A 12,409-nucleotide genomic window follows, 5' to 3' on the forward strand; every position below is an offset into this window, starting at 1 on the left:
GCGCTCCTTGTTATTTCTTTGCCCACGTGACAGAGATCACGTGGACATCACATCCCTTATCAACTTTGGATAAACATTCAACATGTAAAACATTAACAATATTCAAAAGATTGCAGCTGGAACAAAGTCTTATTTTGCAGGGGTGGGCTGGCTCAGGTTTCAGCTTCTCGGCCGCACGTAGATGCCATTGAGGATGTAGCCTTTTAGTCTCGTAGATGGTACTCTTCGTTTTCGGAGTGCATAATATTCTCCTCATTCTCGGTGGGGAGTTTGATGTGTGGCAATGTTTCTCTCTTCTTCATTTTGGTCTGGAGGCCTCTGGGCTGATTCTTCTGCGAGCCTTTATCTCACCCTCGGGCTACCTGCTTGTGGCAGTTGGTCCTATGCAGGACTGCTGTTTGCCTTTTCTTTTTCCCATAGGGTCGGTGGAACTTTCTGGAAGTGTGAGACGTTTCTGGTCACCGATTCATGCCCTTGGGTGGCTGACGCAAGGCCGTGCTCTCAATGGGAGACTGTCCACGGTGCCGACTCGTATTAGAGTGACAGATTTTGTTAATTGCAGGCACGGGTCTTTGTCTGTTTCTGCTTGCATTTCCTCCAGTGTCATGGTTTTTGGTCTAGCACATTCGACTGTCTGGCAGACATTTTCCTCTGTGATTTTTGCTGCCTCATGTTCTGTCGTGGTGGCTGGGTGGGGCTGGTGGGACAGGTAGTCCGCTGGGTTGTCAGCCCCTGCCCTGTATTTGACGTCTAGGCCGAACTGTTGTACTTGTAGTAGCCAGAGCTCAATCCTGGCAGGGGGTGTGGTGCCGAGCCTCCGAAGATGGGGATGAGTGGCTTGTGGTCGGTTAGCACTTTCGCTGGGTGTCCCAAAATGTACACATGAAAGTGTTTGCACCCCCCAAATGATTGCTAACGCCTCTTTTTCGATATGGGCGTAGTTTTTTTCTGTCGGCGTGAGTGCTCTGCTCGCAAATGCGATGGTGTAGACTGTTCCTTCTCTGTCCCTCTGCGTCAGCACAGCCCCTAACCCTACCGGGCTGGCGTCGACGAGTAATTCCGTGGTGCGGCTGATGTCGAAGAACACCATGGTGGTGTCACTTGAAAGGGAGTCTTTAATCTTCTTGAATGCCAGTTCTTGATCGACGCCCCACTGCCATGGAGCTTTCGCTTTTGTGAGTTCACGTAGGGGGCGGCGGTGGTAGCTAGATCGGAAATGAACCACCTACAGTAGGTGGCCATTCCTAGGAAGCTTCTGACTTCTGATGCCCTGGATGGGGCTTGTGCATTTTTGATGTCATTGACCTTGCAGGGGTCTGGGGAGACTCCATGCTCGTTGAATATGTAGCGGAAAAAACAGAATGATTTCTTTGCAAACTCACATTTTTCTCCATGGAGTGTGAGCCCAGATACCTCTAGTCGCTGGAGTGTCGCTGCTAGCCGTGTGGTGTGTTCAGCTTCTGTTTTTCCATAGACAAGGATGTCATCGCTGATGTTGGTCACTCCTGGTAGATCCTGGAGCACTCTGCGTATCTCGTTCTGAAAAACTTCTGCTGCGGAGGAAATGCAGAAGTTGAGGCAACAGTAGCGTCAAAGGCCCAGGTGTGATGAGAAGGTGGTAATGTAACGTGATTCCTTGGCAAGGCGGATCTGGTGGTAGCCTGACTGGAGGTAAAGCTTGCTGAAGACAGTTGCGCCCGTTAGATTGACGATCAGTTCGTCTATTGTTGGTGTGATGTCTTTCTTGTCCTATCGCTGCATTGGGGAGACGCATGTCAATGCATATGCGAACTGCATTTGGTTGTTTAGGTTTGGCTGTAACTACCATGGGGGAGACCCATGGGGTGGGTCCTGACGTCTTCTCGATGATTTTGATGTCTTCCAATTTGCTGAGTTCGACTTCAACCGCGGCCCTCATGTGGAATGGTACGCTCTCTTGCCTTACTGCCCTGGGTTCAACGGTCTGGTCAATGTGGAGTTTCACTGACCGGCCTTTGAGGCATCCGATGCCGGTGAAGAGTTTCTTGTGCTTCTTGAGCAGGTGCTCTATGTCTTCGGGCTGGATGGCGAGGTTGAAATGGATGACCTCTAGGCGTTCAGCTGTAGTGCAGCTGAGCAAAGTGTAACGCTCACCTGGCTCCCACGGAGGCGCGGGCATGGCTGGGACTGCTGTGACCTCTTCTGCAGAGATGCGTAAGACCCGGAAAATGGACTGGACTGGATTCCCCAACCTGGCTTTTCTGGCTCGGAGGAATATCCCACTGTGTGTGAAAAGGAAGGGTTAATAGTCTGTGGGTGATGTTCCGACCTCCCACTTCCCTTCTCTCCCTCCGTGAAACCCTTTTGGGATTCCCTGCGAAGACTCACCTTAGGGACCAAAATGACAAGCTCTCCATCCTGCTTCTGATGCAGGGGCGCTTTGTGATTCCAGTTACTTCACTGGATTGATGAGTTTAAACTAGTTTGTCCATTCCCGTCGTACCGCAAATGTTTATGGCAAGTTTGGGTTTATATTCACTCATCTGTTCTTTTCTTTCGCAGGTGCTGGAGAAGATTCCGGGCTGCAGGTGATTTAGATGAAGCCAAATTCTGGTAAGAATTCTGATGAGAGATTCCTTTGCAATATTAAGTATCTCCTTTAATGTCCAATGTCTTTTTCCCCATAGGGGCCGGGGTACGGCAATGCCGGAGGTAAGGCGCCGACCCGAAAAGAGCTGCTGTGTCTCTCTTGCAAATGGGTAAGTCTTGAGTGAGCGTATTGCTAATGTTCTCACATGCTCTCACTAATACAATGTCTGTTTCTTTTCCCCTTAGGGGCCGGGGTGCTGAGATGCCGAAGGTATGGCACAAACCCGAAGGCGGAGAGGGAATTGAAGCACAGGTAAGTTCTACTTAGATTCGTGTTTCCCTTCTCACCTCTCTTTCTCCTTCCTTCCAATAGGTGCTGGATGGCGGTGGAAGCTCCGGATGGACGTCGCAGGACTCGAAAACGCCACGTGCAGGTGAGTGAAATGCAGCGTGCTGCGCGCGACGCGATGCGCGTTTAAAATGTTTGCCTTCTTTGCAGGATCGTCGGCGTGCAGAATCCGGAGTGCAGATGTATCAGGTAAGGTTCTTGTTTTCACCTGTTCTCTTCCCTTTTCTTCTTTAGGTGTTTCCAGGATGCTGGCAGGCGTGATGGAGGACCAAGGCAGGAGCAGGCACGGTGAGCGTCCAGCTGCTAAGTGCAGAACAACGCGAAGCGTGGTCTGCTGCTTGGGTGTGGCTTAAATAGCCTTTCAAGTAGTTCCAGGTATGTATTCTTCCCCCAGAAATATGTATTCCTCCACCGGTCACACCCTAGAGATCAAGTAGTCCCTAGAAAAATAGTTCCTTCCAGTCTTGGAAGTTGCAGCATGGTCTGCACAGGTAAGTTTACACCAAGCACTACTCCCAACCTACTTCTGTATGAGCCTGGCGCCGATGGCGCCAGGACTGATGTCCCCTATGAGCCTGACGCCAACGGCGCCAGGACTGAGTCCAAAGGGCCCCCATCTGGGGCTGCTGGGACTTCCCTTGAATGCATGGTGTCTGTCTCTGAGGGTGCCGGGCCTGGTTTGGCTCCTTGGAGGCAGGCATCATGACACAAAATCTCAATTCCGGCGTCGACAACATGAATCCGTGTCTTGCAGCTGATGCCTCGGTGCAAGAGTGTTGTTTTGAAGTACACTGCTATCGGGAGAGGCTTTTTGCATCTGTAGGCGTAGAGTAGAACTGAGCGTCGTCGAAGCGTCAGCTTGGGCTCGAGTTTGGCAAATTTGGAGACAGGCATGACGTTCACGGTGGCCCCTGTGTCTATCATAATGGGCACAGGAATGTCTCCTACTAATATGGTGCATCGTCGTTTCACTGCCGAGATTATGTGCGATCTCTCCTTCTTGTGGTTGCGGGTCCGCCTAATGTAGTCAGGAGATTGGTCTTCTGGATTGGTCTTCGTCGCTCTGGAGCTGTCTGTGTGTTCACCATCGAAGGTGCGGGCGCGCCCACTTCTGCCTTATCGTGTCCCGCCGGTCTGTCTCTTCTGAAGGTGAGCTGGTCTCTATGGGTGTCTTGTGTGAGGTCTTCGGGCTCCTGCGTCGTCTCTGTGTCGCGGGGTGTTCTCCCTGTGAGTAGCGTCTTTGGGCTGTCTGAAGCTCAGGCACACCGATGCATAATGATTCTCTTTTCCACATTGGTGGCACGTGGTGCCATATGCCGGGCATGGGTCGTTTCTGCTGTGTTGTCCTCCGCACCATATGCAGTCCTTCGGTCTAGTGCTAGGTGGACCTGCCCGTGGCTTCTGTTGTCTCAGGGCGTTGATCGTCGAGGCGTTGTTTTTTGAAAGGTCGGTGTCTAAAGGTAGGCGGCTTATGATCTGCTCCATTTCCGTCACATACTCATCCGTTCTTTCTCGCAGTCGTCCCATGGACAGAATGGTGTCGAGCGGGAGATCTGTTTCTGCGAGGATGGTGCATCTTAGTTTCTCTGAGGACAACCCATGTATGATTTGCTGCCTCACTGAAAATTCCTTATTTGGGAAGTCACACGACAGTGCCATTTCTCTCAGGCGGCTGTGAAAGTCGTCTATATTCTCCTGTGGGCGTTGTCTGGACTGGCTCATCTTAAACCTCTCAAAATCGGGGCTGGCTTTTGGTTTGAATTTCCTCATGAGAACATCTTTGGCTGTTGCATAGCCGTCATCATTGCCCCGGTTTGGTAGATCATTGAAGATGCGAAGGGCCATGATGCCTAGGTTAAGCATGAGAAATGCTCTCTTCATTTCTTCGTCATTGATCTTGCGAGTGTGGAGGGATAGTTCAAACTGTTGTATCCACAGTTCCCACCGGAGACCGGTTCGAGCTCCGAATGATGGGAAGGGTTGCATGAATGTGCCTTGCGTGGTGTCTAACCACGTGCTGGTGTCCGGGTTGCGGCCCTGCAGTCTCTGCGGTGTGGTGATGTCATCCGTCATGTCGACTTGGGCTTCGCACATGCTCTTTCCGGTGGGTGCGGCTTGGCCTGTGGTCACTGGGTCTGCGTGAGGGAGATTGATGGCTGCTGCCTATGTGTGTGTCCAGGAATGATTCCTGCGTGGTTTGGGTGTCCTTTGGGTGCTGTGGTGCCGTCTCCGTGTTGGTGCGTGGTGGTTCTTGCAGGGTGAGCGTGGAACCTACTTGTGGGGTGCACCGGGTGCTGGCGGGTGGTGGGCGATTCTGGCTCCTTTTTCCTTTGGATGGCGTCATGTGGCACCTGCGCTGGTTGCTTGGTGTGATGGCAGCTCTGCCTGGGCCTGTGCTAGTGGATGTGCGCTATCAGGCCTGTACATGCGGTGCCATGCGCAGTCTGGATCCAGCATCTGTTGTTGGTGAAGCTGGTTTGATTTGAGACGAAAAGAACATTTTTTTTTTTATTTTGCCCACATGTCTTGTGGGTGTTGGAGTGTTGCTGGGGGGGTCAGCTTGAATGGAGCAGCTGGTGAGCGGGGCGCAACGGTATGCAGCACACTTACTTCTGAGTCTGTGTCGGCAGACTCTATTTTTTTTTTCTTTTCCGCGCTCCCCAGCCTTTGATAACAGGCGCGAGGAAACTCAGCAAACCTGGGCTAACAGGGGAGCGTGGTCACCTGCTGTTGGGCGGTCCGGGACGGATCCCGCCTCGACGCCAGTGTGGTGTGGGCCTGGAGCAGGTCCTACACACGTTGCACGGAGGAGGGCACAGAGGGACACAGACACAGTAGGGCCAGTGGCTGGAGCCGGAACTGCCATTTGGCGGGCTCACGCTCCTCTTATTTCTTTGCCCACGTGACAGAGATCACGTGGACATCACAAGTGGCTTCTGCGGAATTTCATTAATTTACACCTGACATGTTTACCAAAACAATTAGGGGTGACTGAACCAACAGGGATTGGGATAGAATTCTAGACAGAAGACTTCTGCCAAATCAAACCCTTACATCTTAGGACTTCTATCACCAGTCCTTCCCTGGTAGAGTTAAAGTCACTTGCTATCTCTGGGGTTGTAAGGTGCCCCAAAACTCTTTCTTGGTCCCATGGCCTTTTTGGCATCACCAGGGTCTCATTGTAGTGCTCCTAAACCCTGTTACCAGACACCACCACCTCAGTTCCTCAGGTCGTCCCAAGGGGGTTTCAAGCATCGGACACTGCATGCACAGATGAGCCTCTGGGCATTTAAAGTTTTCCACTCCTGTTTAGTCAATGAAATACACCCTCTTGACTAGAGATAACTCCTCCCTAACTTCTTGTCTCCAGCTTAGCTCTGGCCCCTCTCCATTTGCTCCAGAGAACCTTTTTGGACCAGATATTAAAGAGCTCAACTCCCTTTCTCCTCCTTCCTCTATCTTCTCCTCATTCCGCTGGTTGTCTGTCAACCTTCTCGCTGTCGCTCCCTTTCAATGCTCCTTCCTTTTCCTCCCCTCTCCTTTTTCTAGGTTTAGATGTGTCTCCTCCCTTCTCCTTTGATGAGTCTCCTCCACTTGCTCTCTTACCCCCCCTCACCTCTGTTTGACCACCTCACTGTGCACCATTTGCTGTGTCCTCCAACACTCTTCTAACTCCCATACTCCGCCCTTGTTTGGATCTCTTTTTATACTCTACCTTGTAGATTGTCATTTGATGTATGATTGGGAAGTGTGCAGCATCTGGGCGCTGATCGCAAGCAGGCCTTGTTGTGGTAAATGCCTTGCTTTGATTGGGGTATTAAGCTGCTGGATTGGTGTTGACCCAAGTAAAATACAACTCCCTCCAGGTGTGTCCACTTGTGCTGAGGATCAGGGCTTCGGCTCAGCACACCGAGGGGATGTATGAACTGTGTGCCATATTGGAATCAGGTTGGCCTTCCCTCATGGCCACCCAACTCCAGGAAGGCGCTATCCAGGTATTCCTCTACGGAATTCCTCTACCTGTCTGATCTCTTGTCTCATTGTAATGACCGTCCGCTCCCCTGTCTCTGCGCGGCTGATGAATTTGGCACGCTAAGTCCACATATTTGTCTTCCACTGTTATCTGGCATTCAGTGATGATTCGTAGAGCCGAGTGACCATTGATATGGGAGCTGCCCTTCCAATGCTCTACGAGTTTCTTCTCCTAAATATCTCCAAGGATCTCCCAGTCCCCTTGCCCATCCCTCAGGCTATCAAAGGTGGCTTTGTCACAGAACCTCTCACAGCTTTTGCTGAAGATGTTCCCATGAATGTTTGGTCTTCAGCAACATGAAGCGAACCCCTCAGACCGGAGCTAGCTTTGTTCTCGAAATAGGCGCATGCATGTGCACCAATCAACTGGGATACGTTAACGGTCCGTGATGATTCTTGCACGATCATGGGGCTGAGAGAGTTCTGGGGACTCGATTCTGAAAATCTGACCTTTCTTTGGAAAACTGTTGGCTGCCAAGGCAGCGGTGTCTGCTCCGTGAGGGATCACTGTTCAAAGCGAGTTAGGGACAACTTCCAAATCGTCTCATTGGCAGGCGACTCGCAGTCCTTGTCATACCTCTTGCAGGCATTGGGCATCGTTGTTTTGGAGCACTACAAACTTTAGATGAGGAAAACAAGGTTTACACTAAACTGCAAAGCCTACCCTACAGACCCCTGTCTCTTGCACCTGTACTCACCCCTCTTGTTGACACGTATGGACAAAGTATACAAGTTCAACTGGCTCCCAGGAAAGCACCGGCACTCCAGGTGCCTTCGTCTTCCTGGCACTCAGTTCTTTCATTGTGCTCCTATGATAAATCTGTTTGTTATCTGCTCTCATAATGTACCTCTCGCAATCGTTGGTTAATATGTTACTATAAAACATCTCTTTCACTTCTGTTCCATGCTCTCCTGATAAACTGCTCTCAGTTCTAATACTATAGTAATTCTCTCTCAATTCCATACTCGAGTGATCCAAAAATAAACCTATTGCAAGCCCATTTTACTAACCATTTGTAATTGTTGCTCTAGGTTTTCTGTTGCTGTGCTGTTATAGTAAACCTGCCTTCATTTCCTGTTACCGTGTTCTGATGATAACACTGTTTCATTGCTCTGCTGTCATTGGTTACCGTATTATTAGAACATCTCTCAATTCTGTTTTTCCTTGATCTTGCAATAAGCCTCCCTCCATTGTTGCTCTTGGCTCCATACCAACCCCCACCCCCTCCCTTATAACTATACTCTTACGGTTACCCTGTCTCATTTCCCTATTATCTTGGTCCCATGATAAGCCTCTCTTATATCTCTCAGCCTTGTGTAATAACACACACCCTTCTTAATTCAGTTGCTGTGATAAACCAGTTCCAATTGTCTGGTACTATGTTCACATAACAAACCTTCCTCAAGTCTCTGTTGTCTTGCTCCCATAATAGAACTCCATCAATTCTATTGTCCCAGGCCCCCTGTCAGGCCCTAGTCACCTTGTCCTGCAGAGGGTGCAGAACCCTCCCGGAGGATCCGATCTGCGTCAATTTCCGATTCAGCAGCAGACATGACACTGTCGAGGGGAAGGGATAGTGGATAAAATAACAATCTGCCAGATTCACACCCTGGGTTTTGGACTCTGTTCGTAGATCTACCATAAAGCACACAAGCAAGATCATGTTACATGATTATGATCATGTTAGGTTTCTACTTCTTAAAATGTTCAACCTCCCTCTACTAATTAAGAATGTTTTGTACCTGGTGGCCGTTGCTAGTTGCCGAAAACTTCTCCTACTTTGTGTTACGCTTTTATGGTCTCATTGGGGTTTTGAACGTTCGCCAATATTTCTGTAAACACCTTTTGAGTTACTTTTTTCTTTAGTAGTCTTTTTTCCTTCTTTACCATTACCTTTTCTTTTTTAGAACTTTTTAGTCGCTGCTGGGACTTTTTTTTACCATGAGTGACTATTAACGCCTTTGTAGGGCTTAGTCTCTCCTGCAATGGAGTCTCTTGCCTGCAGCTAAATGTTTGCTAGGTGATGAGATCATTGTGTGACTCGAGCTTCCTCAATCACCTTCTTCTCTTTAGGGAATGCGCACAGTAGTCCTAGTCTTGATCCAAGGCTCGCCACCGTATTAGCACACCACACTGTAGTATTATGAACCTCTCACACCACAAATGTCCCTTTGTGTCTCATCCCCTTGTTCTCTCTTCCTGTTTCGGAATAGTACCTCAATATACTGCTACGATGCCTAGGTATAGTACCGGTATATTACCTTTCCTCATCGATTCACCTGCCTTCATGTGTTAGTATATCCCTCCTTCTCACTCCTGTTCCCCACCTTGCTTCATTACTTTCCTGTAATCTTGCCGGTCTCAGTATATGCCACCCACCCAGTCGACCCCTCCTCTCTTTCATATGTCCCCTTCATGCCTCACTACAAACCCCTCGTCTATCCCTGTACCCCATTCTTGGCTCTGGATATCTCCCCCGCTCTCCCATGTACCCCTTTCTTCTCTCATTACCACTCCCCTAAAACCACTTTCTGATCTAGAATGTCTGTTTCTCCCAGGGCCACAATGAGCTGCCTGCAGAGTGAGATGAAGAAACTTTGCAAATCGAGCACAACCAACATGTGTCAAGGCCAAGTCCAAGGTCAAGGTAAGTACTGACTGTTCAAGCCAGAGATATAAATGACGACACACTGGTCAAATAAAGAGTACCTTCTACATTTCCACTTGGACCAAAACACAACATTTCACAGATCCATCATGCCCAAAAGAGAAATGTGTACAGATCCACCTTTTCCGAAAAGAGGAACTTCCTGTAGGGAGGCCAAGCAATGATAAATCTGAAAACAAAGTAGGTGCGTTTCAGCCAGCTGTATTTATTCTTTGTCAACTCACGTTAGTGGTTGGACCAAACACCTATAGGAGCTAGGGAACTATCTATGGAGGTCCTGATGAAGCAGTGTCAGGGTTGAGATAACACAAAGTAGGGTATTGTGTGTGTATCTGACACATCCAATTGGGCATTCTTCAGATCATAAAGTTCATAACCCAGTCTTCCTTCTTCCTCTAATGCCACCCTATTCAACAAAGTAGTGTCCACAGGGGTGGTCAACAGAAAGAATCAAAACTTATTCATAACAAGCCCTTTGCTAACCGGTTATCCCTATACTAAAACATAAATGTTCCAGGTCTTGGTTAACAAAAGAGTTCACAGTATCCTATTCTCAAATGTCCAGCCCTCGTCCATAACACAACATAAAGAAATGTTTTCCACTGAAAGGTTCTTCCAGGTATTACTCAGTGTTGACCCTTCTTCGAGCTTCCACCTTTTAAGAAACACATTAATGCTTCTCCCCAGCCTCTGGTACTTCAGACTTCACCTTCAGGCCCCCCTCTTTCCTCCTTTCCTCCAAACTTGTGCACACAGAGAGCTCTGCTGCTCAGAGAGCGCTCTGCCAAACATTACACGGGCAGCACATTATAAGAGAGAAAATCGTCACTGATGACATCATGTTACAAGTACACAGTTCTACAATACAATATGGTTGAGTCATTAGTACAGTATGGAAGTGTAGGCGCTGACCACGTAGGATTGGATGTTGCTTGGGTGTCACTCCCGGAGCACGTGGGACAGCTGGGCTCATTCATCTTCGTGAGGTGAAGGTCGTGCTAACAAAACTGACACTTTCCCTGACTAACGGATCTACAATGACAGGATCTGAGAGCATTAAACAAATGATCATCATTAAGTCTGGTAGGAATGTGGGTGCTTCTCAGAGTTCATAGACAAGTTATAGGCATGCATTTTACCCTGTTCACCCTGGTACCCATAAACCTAAAGTCCCCGACACAGGTGCCCATCTTGGAGGTTTCGATCTACCCAATGCCTCATTATACGAATAGACAAGTGTTAGGATTAGAAAGGATATATGAGTATCTGGGGTCAGGGCTCTCGGGGCATCTTTGTTTGGTCACTACATGGGGTCAGATGTGTATCTGTACCAAAGAGAAGAGGGGCATGGGCCTGGTGGACTGCAGCTTGGCAGGGTGGGGTCAGAAGGGGCATGAGTGGTTTTAGTGGAGATAAATGGGCCCTCAGGCAGGGGCGTGTTCCGGTCGTACATGGCGCAGTGAGCTCATCTGTTCTGGGACGGCACTAAAGGTTGCAACAATGAATGGCTGAACCTCTGTGAGAACAGGGTTTGTGCAAAGCTGGCAGGAGGCAGTGGGGTGGGGACCTGGGCTGGCAGTGTGAGGCGCAGGGCAGAGGGAAACACAGGCTTTTAAAGATCATTTTCAGGCTTAGTAAAAGATGGTGTCTGGTGGGTTACCTAGAATGAAGTCTTTGCACTTCAAGAAAGCTTGGTTATATGCTTTCCTTGTTAGTAATTAATAGGTGATTAACACAGATTACAGTTGGGCGAGAAAGGGGGACATCTCCCCTCTTCAGCACAAGTGAGATCTGTGTATGTGGGAGTTGTGAGAGGGGCGGGAAAGACCACCTCTCCCCCAAAAAGTTCCATGGTAGAGTCATAAGAGGGATCTACATTGTTCATGCTCACCAACACAGAAGCTTCCACAGTACCATTCTGACTACAAGATGAGATGAACGTCTACAGTTCCATAGTAGAGTCATAATAGGGATCTACATAGTACATGCTTACCAACACAGAAGCTGCCACAGTTCCACCCTGACCAAAACATAGAGTCAATATTTGGATTCTAGCCAAGAGATTATTTACAGTTCCATCATTTCCAAAAGGGAAACTTCCACAGTGCCCTTATGTGTTCCATAAGTTTGTACTGGTCTCTGAAAGAATCTCCATTTGTTGGGTTAAGTAATGTTATGTTATTAAGTGTTTATCCTGCACCCATCACCTTGTCACGAGAATGAGTCTCCATAGGAGTCCATCCCCACTTTTCGCTCTCCTGTTTTTTTCTCATTCCAGGATGAATTGCTTCGGGTTTTATGCAGCATGCTGCTGCGTTCCACAGGGACCTCCAGTGAAGACTATTGTGGAAATTAACTGCCAGCCATTTCTGGCCCTTGGTCACATGGATTTCTGTGCACTACCGACAGCAATAAAACTTCAGAGACTACCACAATTGTAGAGGTTTCAAGCACCTGCCTGGATGGGATGTGTGTGCCATGGATCCCAAACAGTGGCTTCTATTTAAGCATTTTAACCCAAGCAGGGGTGCATCAGTTACAAGCCTGAGCAAAGCAAGTCCTGGCGCATTACCTGACCAGAATTGGCCACCCTGTGAGGGTTTTATTTCTATTAGTATCCGAGCATGTTGTACCAGGGTACTAATAGTGTTTTCATTTCAAGTTGTGAAACAACATGTTTGCTGTTTCTCAGCTCGAGATAAAAACTAAAAATCAAGATGGCCACTATGGACCGGTGGAGAAGTGAACTACATGTTGGATGTTGAACTACATGCGGCCATTGCTGGATCAG

At 48.7% G+C, this 12,409-nt stretch overlaps 1 protein-coding gene across 1 annotated transcript in view; it reads left to right on the top strand.

Annotated features, from left to right (window-relative positions):
- The window catches only part of LOC138581981 (coiled-coil domain-containing protein 159-like), a 461,570-nt gene extending 449,517 nt beyond the window's left edge, over nt 1-12,053 (top strand). Inside the window, exons 12-13 of the mRNA XM_069652881.1 lie at nt 9,509-9,597; nt 11,897-12,053. Of these exons, the coding sequence (XP_069508982.1) occupies nt 9,509-9,597; nt 11,897-11,901 (94 nt within the window). The 3' untranslated portion in view covers nt 11,902-12,053. The remainder of the gene's footprint in view (nt 1-9,508; nt 9,598-11,896) is intronic.
- Nucleotides 12,054-12,409: the final 356 nt, after the last annotated feature.

The sequence above is a fragment of the Ambystoma mexicanum genome, chromosome 3q (genome assembly GCF_040938575.1).
Source record: "Ambystoma mexicanum isolate Mex_15411 chromosome 3q, UKY_AmexF1_1, whole genome shotgun sequence".
In the NCBI taxonomy this organism is placed as follows: domain Eukaryota; kingdom Metazoa; phylum Chordata; class Amphibia; order Caudata; family Ambystomatidae; genus Ambystoma; species Ambystoma mexicanum.